The sequence below is a fragment of the Cetorhinus maximus genome, chromosome 34 (genome assembly GCF_964194155.1).
Source record: "Cetorhinus maximus chromosome 34, sCetMax3.hap1.1, whole genome shotgun sequence".
NCBI classification, from domain to species: Eukaryota; Metazoa; Chordata; class Chondrichthyes; order Lamniformes; family Cetorhinidae; genus Cetorhinus; species Cetorhinus maximus.
Window position 1 is genome coordinate 3,673,840 of NC_135912.1, and position 12,307 is coordinate 3,686,146.

The 12,307-nt window shown below is 46.7% G+C and overlaps 1 protein-coding gene across 2 annotated transcripts; it reads right to left on the reverse strand.

Moving 5' to 3' along the window:
- Positions 1 to 1,430: 1,430 nt before the first annotated feature.
- Positions 1,431 to 8,408, reverse strand: LOC144671850 (paired immunoglobulin-like type 2 receptor alpha). 2 transcript variants are annotated; one of them, XM_078533901.1, is made up of 4 exons: positions 8,273 to 8,339; positions 5,768 to 6,136; positions 4,625 to 4,815; positions 1,431 to 1,637 (listed from the first exon to the last, which is right to left on the reverse strand). In XM_078533901.1, the coding sequence occupies exons 1-4, from the start codon at positions 8,313 to 8,315 to the stop codon at positions 1,602 to 1,604; spliced, it is 639 nt and encodes a 212-aa protein (XP_078390027.1). In that variant the 5' UTR covers positions 8,316 to 8,339; the 3' UTR covers positions 1,431 to 1,601. The 2 variants fall into 2 exon arrangements, with proteins under 2 accessions (XP_078390027.1, XP_078390026.1); XM_078533900.1 differs by lacking the exon at positions 1,431 to 1,637 and adding an exon at positions 2,747 to 3,206 and having other exon boundaries at positions 8,273 to 8,408.
- Between the last annotated feature and the right edge of the window lie 3,899 nt (positions 8,409 to 12,307).

Genomic DNA, 12,307 nt, shown 5'->3' on the forward strand with positions numbered 1-12,307 from the left:
CTGAAACCACTGTTTTTGGTTCTGGCTCCAATCTCCATTCCCTCGCTACCAATTCCATCCCTCTCCCTGGAAACAGACACATTGACCCAGAGATGAGCTTGCGATGACAAGTCACTAAGACCGCCTATTTCCACCCCCATAACATCACCCAATTCCACCCCGTATCAGCACATCAGCTGCTGAGACCCTCACTGATGCCTCTTTACCCTGAGGCTTGACTATTCCAAGTCATTCCTGGCTGGTCTCCCACATTGCACTGTCTGTAAATTTGAGGTTATACAAATCTCTGCTGTCCTTACTCCCAGCACTGTTGAACCTTGGGTCTAATCAAAATAAATGTAAAAAACTAAAGACCAGGATTGATGCAAAACAGGGTTTTGACACACTATTGCCCATTTAATTACTCTTGAAAACTGTGGTAATAAAATCCCTATGTGTCACTAGGAGATTGATTAAAGTGAGGCCTTACAAAACTTTACTCCAAATTGGGTTCCCCTCAGACAGGCTATAAATTCACAGTGTTAAACACAATTTGTACGACAGCTTCGGGGCGAAGGGCAAACAAACCAATTCAGGACTTAAGGTTGTACTAAGTTTTTGTGCCATGTATCATTATTTGAAAAATTCAGATCAATAACTCAATGTGCAATCTTGCTGAGCTGCTGTTAGATGTCAGATTTTCACAAACTGAGGACTGTGTTCGTTTGTGTAATAGGGGCAGATGCCATTTATGGTATACGTTGGGTAGGTGCCAGGGAAGTTACAGAGTTGAAATGTTTGGTAAATGTAGAGATTTCTTTCTAGTCACTTCCCTCACATCAGTTGATTGCCCTGTGATTGGTTATCCTTAGAGAATCAGAATTGGGCCTCCAATTTCAACAATGCTACGGTCACCCTGCCTACTACATGTGGGTGTAATGAAAGACAGACAAAAGCTTCATTTATGTAGCACCTTTGACAATGTCTCAAGTTGCTTTAGCACCAATGAAGCATTTAAGTTGTGATAGTCACTGGCATAAGGTAAGCAGAGCAGGCTCGAGGGGCCGAATGGCCTACTCCTGCTCCTAATACATACATTTATACGTCATTCGGATGGATGAGATGAGCTGTGCTAGATGGCTTTTGTTATCCATAATCATGTTGTGAACAGAGGGTGGAATCATGGCTGGAGTTCTGTTGCTTTTGTTGCAAATGGAAGGTTACTGAGTGGGCTGTGTGGGATGAGATTGCCTGGAAAGGAGTGTGTAATGGTCTCAGAGTGAATCAGTAACCTGTTTCACTGCACATGATTCTCTATTGTTTTAATTTTGTCCATTTGTCTACTTACCCAATAGCCCGCACTGTCTTGGTGCTGTCATGAGTTTTTTGAGCTGTTGAAATATGTGATAAAGTCGTGTTGCATAGTAAATATTGAAAATTTATTGCAGAGAGAAGCAGCAATCAGCAGTGTCTTCAGATTTGCTGATCAAGAAAACACAGGGACAATTGTGAACCAGTCACACTTTATCTTGTGGCCCGTTAAAGTTGTGCCACACAGAGACACCGGAGGGCTCCAATTCTTCTCACTGACCCATGTTGTTCCATCATCCCACATATGCTGTTCAGGGATCATTTGATTTTTCTGCCGTGTGAGATAACTGTTAAAATAGAATCCAATTACGCCCCTTTCATGAAATAATTATATTGAATAAAATCTATTTTATTCATCTCTGGGAGGTGGGCTGTTCAGGAGGCAGTTCCGGGATTTTGACCCAGCGGCAGTGAAGGAATGGCGATATATTTCCAAGTCAGGATGGTGAGTGGCTTGGAGGGGAGCTTCCAGGTGGTGGTGTTCCCATGGGTCTGCTGCCCTTGTCCTTCTAGATGCTAGTGGGCGTGGGTTTGGAAGGTGGTGTCGAAGGTGACACTGGGATATTTTCCTGTCAAATTCATTAAATTTCACGATGCTGATGAAGTAAAATTTGTACTCTCTGCTTACCTCACCTATACGATGTACTCAAACTAACAGGGCGTTATATTACTGCTACTCTCAATATTAACGAGCCTTGCTGCATAGATATCGAGCGGCATTTTTAACCCGATGCCAACGATGGGCTTTATCATTTAGCTAGCACCTTTCTGTCATTGTTTGGTGACTTGGTCGGTGAATCTTGGAAGGGGGATGAAATATCAGGAATAGTGGGAGGGGTGGGTTTAAGAGGTGGCAGGGTGTTGTGGGGCAGGTGGGTGGAATGAAAATGCAAACACTCTGGGTCACAGGTTCCGATCCCATCTGGGCAGGTGGTGGAATTCGAATTCAATTAATGAATGAAGTCTGGAATATAAATCTAGTCTCGGGAATGGTGACCATGGATCTATCATCAATTATTGTAAAAACCCATCTGGTTCACTAATGCCCCTAAGGGAAGGAAATCTGCCATCCTTACCCGGTCTGGCCTTCCTGTGACTCCAGACCCACAATAGGTGGTTGAATTTTTAACCGCCCTCTGCATTGGCTGAGCAAGCCACTCATTTGAAGGGGCAATTAGGGATGGGCAACAAATGCTGACCTTCACAGCGATGCCCACATCACATGTAAGACTAAAAAATAAACAAATAAGGGGCCCGGAAACAGGAGAAGAGCCACTGCCCATGACTTTTCTCCCAGGCTCTGGGTGTATGGCCAGAGCTGACATTCAACAGAATTTAAATTACCACAAATAAAATAATTTAGCAGCACACAGAGACTATTTCACCACAGAAATGTACAGCAATTCAAGTTTATTCACTCAGCAAACAGGGTCTGTTTTTTATATTTTATAGCATGTGGGTATCGCTGGCAAGGCCAGCATTTATTGCCCATCCCTAATTGCCCCTTGAGAAGATGGTGGTGAGGCGCTTTCTTGAGCCGCTGAAGCCCGTGGGGTGTAGGTACACACACACTGCTGTTAGGGAGGGAGCTCCAGGATCTTGACCCAGTTTGTTTCAATTCTGCACTAAATCAAGCGTTCAACAGTGTCTGCTTGAAAAGGAGGTTATAATTGGTTCAGAAAAGTGTGGTCTGTTGAGGATGTGGCTCTGTTGTGTGATCAAGTGTGATCCGGTAAAATTGCAGGGCACAGCACATCAGGATATATGGCCCTCAGTCACAGATTCTGACTGGTGATTTCAGTTTGATCCACTCGACCTTCGTTTGGTCTCTTCCCAGAACCTTCGATCGGGAGAATCTGAAATTGATGACACAGTTTTATAGCAGAAAAACTCCCATGTCAAAAGACTGAGGCAACAACCAGGAATTCCAATAGACCAAAAGGATGGACACTCAATGCTGGCAGTTTTCACTCGTGAGATGTTAGCATCACTGGCTCGGCCAATCTTTATTGCCCATCCCTAATTGCCATTGAGAAGATGTTGGTGAAGCTACTTCTTGAACAGCCGCAGTCCCTGTGGTGTAGGTACACCCATAGTGCTGTTAGGGAGGGAATACCAGGATTTTAACCCAGTGACAGTGAAGGAGTGGTGATATATTTCCAAGGCAGGATGGTGAGTGACTTGGAAGGGGACAGGCAAGTGGGGCTGTTCCCATGCATCTGCTGCTGTTGTCTTTTTTGGTGGTTGAGGTTTCCTGTTTCGAACTTCAGTCGAAGGGACCTTGGTGAGTTGCTGCAGTGCATCTTGTAGATGGTAGACACTGATGTCAGTGTGTGTCAGTGGTGGAGGGAGTGAATGTTTTGGATATGGTTCCAATCAAGGGGGCTGCTTTGTCCTGGATGCTGTGGAGCTTCTTGAGTGTTGTGGGAGCAGCACTCATCCAGGCAAGTGGAGAGTATTCCATCACACTCCTGACTTGTCGATGGAGTGCTGCCTTCGGGGAGTCAGGATGTGAGTTACTCACTGCAGAATTCCTAACCTGTTCTTGTAGCCACAGTGTTTATATGGCTGGGTCAGTTTAATTCTCGTCAATGGAAACCCCCAGGATGTTGATCATGGGGGATTCAGTGATAGCAATGCCACTGAATGTCAAGGGGGTGCTGGTTAGACTCTATCTTATTTGAGATGGTCATTGCCTGGCACTGGTGTGGCATGAACGTTACTTGCCACTTACCAGCCCAAGCCTGAATGTTCTCCATGTCTTGCACCATGCAGGTGCCATCAGCATCTGTACCTGAGGAGTCGTGAATGGTGCTGAACATTGTGCAGTCATCAGTGACCATCCCCACTTCTGACCTCAGGATGGAAGGAAGGTCATTGAAGAAGCGGCTGAAGATGATTGGCCCTCGGGCACATCCCTGTGGAATGCCTGCATCGAGGCCCTGGGATTGGGAACCACAACCACCTTCCTGTGTGCTGGATGTGACTCTACCCAGTGGAGAGTTTCCCCAGTGCTCCTTGATGTCCCACTCGGCCAAATGTTACCCTGACCTCAAGAGCAGTCACTCTCACCTCACCTCTGGAATTCAGCTCTGTTATCCAGGTTTGGAGCAAGGCTGGAATGTGGACTGGAGATCAGTTATACAGAGACTCCGACTGTTCACTGGGGTGGGCTCCAGATTGATTGAGAGGCCATTTCTCATTTTCTTTAAAACAAACATTAAGTTTATCTACATCCCGGGAAATATTGATGATATCACAGAACTCAGATTACCGTAACTTCTCTGCTCTTCATCAGGTAAATTCCGATCATCCAGACAATCGCCAGCATTCCCAGAGCGAGAAAGGACCGGATGATCAGGATTACACCCTGGCCCAGTGTGTCTTCATCTTCCCCAGTGCGCTCGGATGTTGCTGCAGTCACTGAGGTGGTTAACTGGGCTGGTGAGGGTGTGGGTCCCTGTCCTGTGAAATACAGGAATGGAAAGCAATGATGTGGAAACAGGAACTCGAACACAATCCAGGAACAGAGTGTGATGGGAAACAGGGGAAATAGTCTCAGTGTCAGAAACCCTGGGAGACAGGAGTGTCAGTGTGGGAGACCCTCGGGGAGACAGGAGTGTCAGTGTGGGAGACCCTGGGGGAGACAGGAGCGTCAGTGTGGGAGACCCTGGGGGAGACAGGAGTGTCAGTGTGGGAGACCCTGGGGGAGACAGGAGTGTCAGTGTGGGAGACCCTGGGGGAGACAGGAGTGTCAGTGTGGGAGACCCTGGGGGAGACAGGAGTTTCATTGTGGGAGACCCTGGGGGAGACAAGAGTGTCAGTGTGGGAGACCCTGGGGGAGACAGGAGTGTCAGTTTGGGAGACCGTGGGGGAGACAGGAGTGACAGTGTGGGAGACCCTGGGGGAGACAAGAGTGTCAGTTTTGGAGACCCTGGGGGCGACAGGAGTGTCAGTGTGGGAGACCCTGGGGGAGACAGGAGTTTCAGTGTGGGAGACCCTGGAGGAGACAGGAGTGTCAGTGTGGGAGACCCTGGGGGAGACAGGAGTGTCAGTGTGGGAGACCCTGGGGGAGACAGGAGTGTCAGTGTGGGAGACCCTGGGGGAGACAGGGGTGTCAGTGTGGGAGACCCTGGGGGAGACAGGAGTGTTTGTGTGGGAGACCCTGGGGGAGACAGGAGTGTCAGTGTGGGAGACCCTGGGGAGGGAGGGGAAAGGCTGGAATCGGAGGAGAGCTGGGAATTTGGAGAGTTGTGGGATTGGAGAAGATCACTCAGACAGGGTTAATGGTTTGCAAGGAATTTAAAAAAAAGACATTTGAAAATGAGGCAAATCTGAAGCACAAACTGAGAAGTAAATAAAAGGATTTTATCAAGAGGTTGGAGAGAGAAATGCAAAGATCCAAATGACTATTTACCTCGTACAATGAGGAATGTCCCAGTGTCGCTTTGCCATGCACTGGTGTGATCCCCTTTTCCCTCCACAAGACAGAAATACCTGTTCTGGTCACTTTGTTTCAGGTGGTTTATCCGGATGGTTCCGGTGTTTTTCTGATATGGATCTCCCAGGAAATCAATCCGGCCTCGGTAATGAGGGTGAGTGTAGCTCCGTGAGACGTTGAATATAAATTCACCAAAACGATGATATCTTCTCCAGCAAATGTTAATCTCTCTGGGTTTGTATGTTTCTGGGTAAGTGAATGAACAGGGGATATCGATCGAATACCCGACCACTCCCTCCAGGCTCCCAGGCTGCGTCACAGTGAAATTAGCTCCATTTATCATCACTGGGGGACAGAGAAACAGAGAGTGGTTATTTCGGAATCCCCAATAAATCTCATCCAATAGAAAACCAGTCCCGGAATGCTCTCAGGATCAGGGAAACTCCGAATCCTAAAGTGCAGCTGGTATCTCTGTAAATCTGTTATTCTAGAAATAAACCACACAAACCCTGAGATTAGATTCCAGTCTGTAACTCTGTAAATCTGTTATTCTATATATAAACCACACGAACCCTGAGATTAGATTCCAGTCTGTATCTCTGTAAATCTGTTATTCTATATATAAACCACACGAATCCTGAGATTAGATTCCAGTCTGTATCTCTGTAAATCTGTTATTCTATATATAAACCACACGAACCCTGAGATTAGATTCCAGTCTGTAACTCTGTAAATCTGTTATTCTATATATAAACCACACGAACCCTGAGATTTGATTCCAGTCTGTAACTCAGTAAATCTGTTATTCTATATATAAACCACACGAACTTTGAGATTAGATTCCAGTCTGTAACACTGTAAATCTGTTATTCTATATATAAACCACACGAACCCTGAGATTAGACTCCAGCCTTTAACTCTATAAATCTGTTATTCAATATATAAACCAAACGAACACTGAGATTCGATTCCAAACCCCCTTCGACCACCGTCATCTCTGAGTCTGGGCAGCAGTTGCCCCCAGACACACCCCACCTGACAACAGTCCTCTCCGAGGCTGGGTGCGACTGTCACACACTCAGTACATCTGACCACAACACTCAAAAAACTCAACACAACTCAAGACAAATAAGGATCAGAACCACATCCACCACATTAAAAGTTGACCTGCACCATTGGTGCATCGTAACAGTGACTTCAATAAGATCATAGCCGGCCTGATTATCACCTTAATTATACTTTCATTCCTCGTATCGCGTGGCTCTCCTCAGGATTATGCTTGTCGTAGTCCCTGGGGGAGACAGGAGTGTCAGTGTGGGAGACCCTGGGGGGAGACAGGAGTGTCAGTGTGGGAGACCCAGGGGGAGACAGGAGTGTCAGTGTGGGAGACCCTGGGGGAGACAGGAGTGTCAGTGTGGGAGACCCTGGGGGAGACAGGAGTGTCAGTGTGGGAGACCCTGGGGGAGACAGGAGTGTTAGTGTGGGAGACCCTGGGGGGAGACAGAAGTGTCAGTGTGGGAGACCCTGGGGGAGACAGGAGTGTCAGTGTGGGAGACCCTGGGGAGACAGGAGTGTCAGTGTGGGAGACCCTGGGGGAGACAGGAGTGTCAGTGTGGGAGACCCTGGGGGAGACAGGAGTCTGGGGGAGACCCTGGCGGAGACAGAAGTCTGGTGGAGATCCTGGGGGAGACAGGAGTCTGGGGGAGACCCTGGCGGAGACAGGAGTCTGGGGGAGACCCTGGGGAGGCAGGAGAAACCATTCCCACCTCTCTTTCCCACTCTGTTCCTTTCCACTCCCCTCCGCCCTCTTCAGTTCTCCCCTCCCGTTTTTACCTCCCCTCCTTTCACCCCGTGTCCAGTCTCCCTGTGTTCCTGTGAGGCAGCCTCCCAGTCCCCTCACCCATCGCTGTCAGGCTTAAAACACCCGCTGGCTGTGGGGTTAAACTCGACAGGGTGCTTTCCGTGCAGACTGCTCCCCGCATCTCCCGACCCTGACTTCCTGATCAACCCCATCGGTCACTGTCGGCCCATTCATCACACCCCGCCACCCATAATCTGCTGTCCCATATCCTCCCCAGTACTCTCTCTCTCTCTCTCCCTTTCTCCCTCTTCCTTCAAGATCCTCCTTAACACATATCCCTTTGATCAGTCATTGGGTCTCCCCTCCTAATATCTCCTTTGGCTCCGTGCTCCTTTTATCAAGATGGTTCTGGTGAACACCTTGGAATGCCTTTCTTTGTTAAAGGGGCTTTTCCTGCTGTTGTTGTTATTGTTGTGGCTCCTCCTTCACTCTTCGACCAGGGTGTGCATCACATCAGTGCCAGTTGGTTTAACCATCCTTCCATCAAATGGAAAGCCTGGAGCAGCTTTTTGGGCGGGTCTGCGAGGCCTCCGTGTCTTTGGCAGGGGCTGGGTGGGTGATGAGAAGCTGCAGGGAGGCTATAAAGCAGGAGGCAGGAAAATCAAATCAGGTTTACTCACCGACGGAGAGGCACAGAAGGATCAGACGGATGGCAGAGTCCATTGCTTCCCCTCACCTCGCTCGGAGGGTCTGGAGGAGCCTTGGCCGATCGGTGTTAAACGACAAGAAGTTCTCCTTTTCTCCTTCCTGTTTCTCGAATCGCACGCCTGGCCCCGGTTGGGAAATCATCCCTTCACATCAGCTCCCTCCCACTGCCGCGGACCTGAGCTCTGAGCATGCTCCTGGTAGCCGCCCAATCAACAGCCAAACTCCGAACACAACCGAGGCACCTTAACATTAACAGAAGGCGGAATTGTGGGGCGAATGAACCACGTCATATGCCCCACCTCTTCATTTCTCTCTTCTCTTCTTCATGGCCACATTGGCCGAGAGTGAACACTGATTGGCTCGACTATAATCCGGGGAACAGAGGTGATATTGGAAGAACCAACGCCAAAGGTCGAGGAATGTTAACCATGAATCCCGTAAGGAGGATAGTATATGTGCTCAAATCGTTGAAGGCGACTGGGCCAGTAAGAAAGTGGTTCATAAAGTATTTGGCATTATGTTTTTTATAAATAGAGGCACATAGAGTTCAAGAGCAAGCTATTGTGAAGCTTAACAAAACACTGCTTCCGCCTCAACTGGACCACTGTGTCCAGTCCTGGGCACTGCACTTTAGGAAGTGTTCTGATACGGCAGGTGGTATTTGCCAGGCTGACCAAATCCACAGGGGAAACTTGGTCACACTATCACAACAGTTTTGCAATTTGTATTTATTACTGAAGGCTTGTGCACTGAAGTGGGAAGCGATGAGCCCACTACTTCTGAGATTTTTAAAGATTAATTAACTAAAAGAGAACAAACTTGAGTACACACAAGAATACAGTGACACAGTTACAACAGTCCCCAAAATTTCTACTTAACCAGACTCCCGACTACACACCCCCTTTAAGGCAACAGTCGAAATAGATTCCAAATTTATAAAGTCATCCAGCAATTTTACCACAAGCACCCACCGGACAATGGACTTCCTAAGGCTTTTAACACAACTTTGGTTACCGGAATAGCAGGGTAACTAGAGGCTTTTCCCCAAGTCTGTTTCACACGGCCGCTTTTCAACATCTCACACAGCCACGCATCACACAGCCTTCTATCCTTCTTTAAATATAGTTTATTCCTTTTTGATTGGTAAACCCCATTGTTTCCACTTTCCTTTAGAAGTTACTTTTCCTAGAATATAAAAATCTTTCATGTTATCATTACGGTCAGCACTTTTGGGAAAAATCAACGTAATAACCATTGGCCATTAATTTATCTTGTCAGTTGTAAACATTTTCCCTGTCCTTTTGAAAATCAAACACTCTCCACCTATCTAAAAATACAAATTTCATTCACACTTTCTCTGCTGAGACTTCACCCTAGTTCATTAATCTCTATTTCAAACACCTATGTTACACCTCACATCTTTGACAATGTAAACCTTGCAGCCTAATTGTTTTTAGTTTAATTAAATTAGCCACGCACAGCGAACCATACACACGCACACATGCACACACATACACGCACACACACACACACACATATACACGCTGTAAGGAATATATCTTTTTATTTCTGTTGGACTGTGAATTAAAATGGCTGCAGGTTGAAAGACATGTCCACTGGAACAGGATGAGAGATATATTCAATGTTGCAGTCCTGGAACAGAGTGTGCCATGAAAGACAGAATGGTGCCAGAAAGGAGTCCTGGATCAGGGGAGCTGCCTGACAACAGCGTTTTAATTGGCTTCTGACCAGGTGACCAGATTTTGTGTGATTGCAGCAGAATAGCCCTAGCCTGAAAGGAACAAGACCTAAAACCTCTGTCTCCTATGTGTGGAAGGCTCTGGTATTTCCACAATAATAGATGGCTGTTTTTTTTTCCCTCTCATATCTCTATAACCAGCTCTCTCTCTCTCTGAAAACCCCTGTCAAGAGGAAAAGGGGAAAACCACTGTTTGAGCAGTTGCCTTTCAATGTCTCTATCAATGAACTGCAGACTGAAAGTGCTGGAAGCCCACCTCGTGTCATCAACAAGAACTTAAAGGAATTTGGGAAACATCGATCAAAATCGACCTATCGAAACCTGTACTCCGGAATTGGTGCTTTTGAACTGGTTTATCCCACCCTTAAAATCCATGATTTGTGTCTCTTATGTGTCTTGTGTGTGTGTATAGGTATTCAACAAGGGGGTAGAGATTAAGTTATGGTGTTAGAAGTTAGCAGGACAAATTTCTTTCTTTTGCCACTGGTTAACAACAGTTTGTTCAATAAACAATTATTTACCTGTTAAGTTTGCAAACCTGGTGTTCGTATCCTGTTAACCTAAATTAAACAGTTGGGTAGAATTGGGGCAATTTGGTAGTTAGATCAAACTCTTTCACATTTGTCATGGCTCAGGGAACAGTGGGGCTTAATATTACAATGCACTATCCCCAGTGAGTCACACACACACACACAAAAGCCTGCTTTAAAATATCCCACAATAATATTAGGAAAAACATGTTAGTTCCTCGAATGTGAATTCATGAGAATGGTTCCAGGGAAGAGGGACTTAGGTTATGTGGATAGATTGGAGAAGCTGGAACTGTTTCCCTTGGTGAAGAGAAGATTAAGAGGAGATTTGATAGAGGCATTCAAAATCATGAGGGTCAATAGGGAGAAACTGTTCTCTCAGAGGGTCATGAGTCTTTGGAGCTCTCTTCCCTGGAGAATGGTGGAGGCAGAGTCATTGGGCTTTTTTTAAGGCCAAGATAGATAGATTCTTCGCTAAAAAGAGAGTGGAAGGTTATCGGGGGCAGGCGAAATGTGGAATTGAGGCCACAGTCAGATCAGCCATGATTTTATTGAATGGTGGAATAGGCTCGAGGGGCCGAATGGCCTCCTCCTGTTCCTAATTCATATGTTCGTAATGTCAGCCGGGTCAAGTTGACACTGATTAAGATGAATGGGATCAGAATCAATAGTGACATGAGGAAAACCTTTTTACACAGCGAGCGGTTGGGACCTGGAATGCACTGTCTGAGAGTAAGGTGGAGGCAGGTTTAATCGTGGCTTTCCAAAGAGAATTGGATAATTATCTGAAGAGAGAAAGTTTGCATGGATACAGGGAAAAGGCCTGGGGAGGGGGACCCGGTGACATGCTCTTGCAGAGGGCTGGCATGTACATGAGGGGTGGAATGGCCTCCTTCTCCCCTGCAATAGCACCCTCTTGTGGCCATTGACATATGTTTGTATCAAAATCAAAACTGTTAAGGACAGGAGGGGGATTAATTAAATTTGATTTCTCCTCTCACTACCCACCTGTAAAGAGAAAGGTGTTTTTGATTCCTGATTGCCCCTTTTATAAGTGGTGGTGTAGTTTCCCCAACCCTTCAGTTTGGAGTGATCCAATCCCCTATTAATAACCCCACTGCAAACTTGAGATAAGGTCAAATAAGAGGCTTGGTTTATTTTACACACACACAAAACACGGGAATGGAGGTTTTGCAACGTCTGCCCCTTTTTGCACTCATAAAATAAAAGAGGGATAAGGGAAAGCAAGGGGCATGGGGCAAAGCCACGATTAAAAATAAGAGTTATGGCTTCACGTGAGTCCAGGGTCCAGAATCAAAATGTCCAGTGCTGTATTCCTTCAGAGATTAGCAGGCTGGAGCTGTTGCAAGGTGATCTGCCTTCCCAGAAGTGAGGGCTTCCCCAATGGGAGAAGGCATGTAGAGATGAATGAGTCTTATAGGCACAGATACAGGAGTTCCGATGTTCCAGTAGTTCACAGTGTAGGTGAGGGCCAGGCAATATACCCGGACAGAGCTCTTTCTGCTGTTACCTGGGTTCAGTTCCACATGGCAATATTACAGGTTCTAGCAGCTTGGGGGAGGTCATGTGATATACCCCCCACGACTTCTCCTGGGTGTTGGACAAAGGATGTATTTTCCCAGGTCTGTGCTCGTGAGAGGTTTAATAGAGGAGTCAGGGTCCCTTTTGTCCTTGCAGATGTATGACCAAACATATGA

Excerpts from the sequence above, each read along its gene's own strand:
- LOC144671850 (XM_078533900.1), bottom strand. The coding sequence starts at position 8,315 with ATGGACTCTGCCATCCGTCTGATCCTTCTGTGCCTCTCCGTCG. Across the intron at positions 6,137-8,272 it reads CCTTCTGTGCCTCTCCGTCG|TGATGATAAATGGAGCTAAT; the intron begins GTGAGTAAACCT and ends TCTGTCCCCCAG. Across the intron at positions 4,816-5,767 it reads GACATTCCTCATTGTACGAG|GACAGGGACCCACACCCTCA; the intron begins GTAAATAGTCAT and ends TGTATTTCACAG.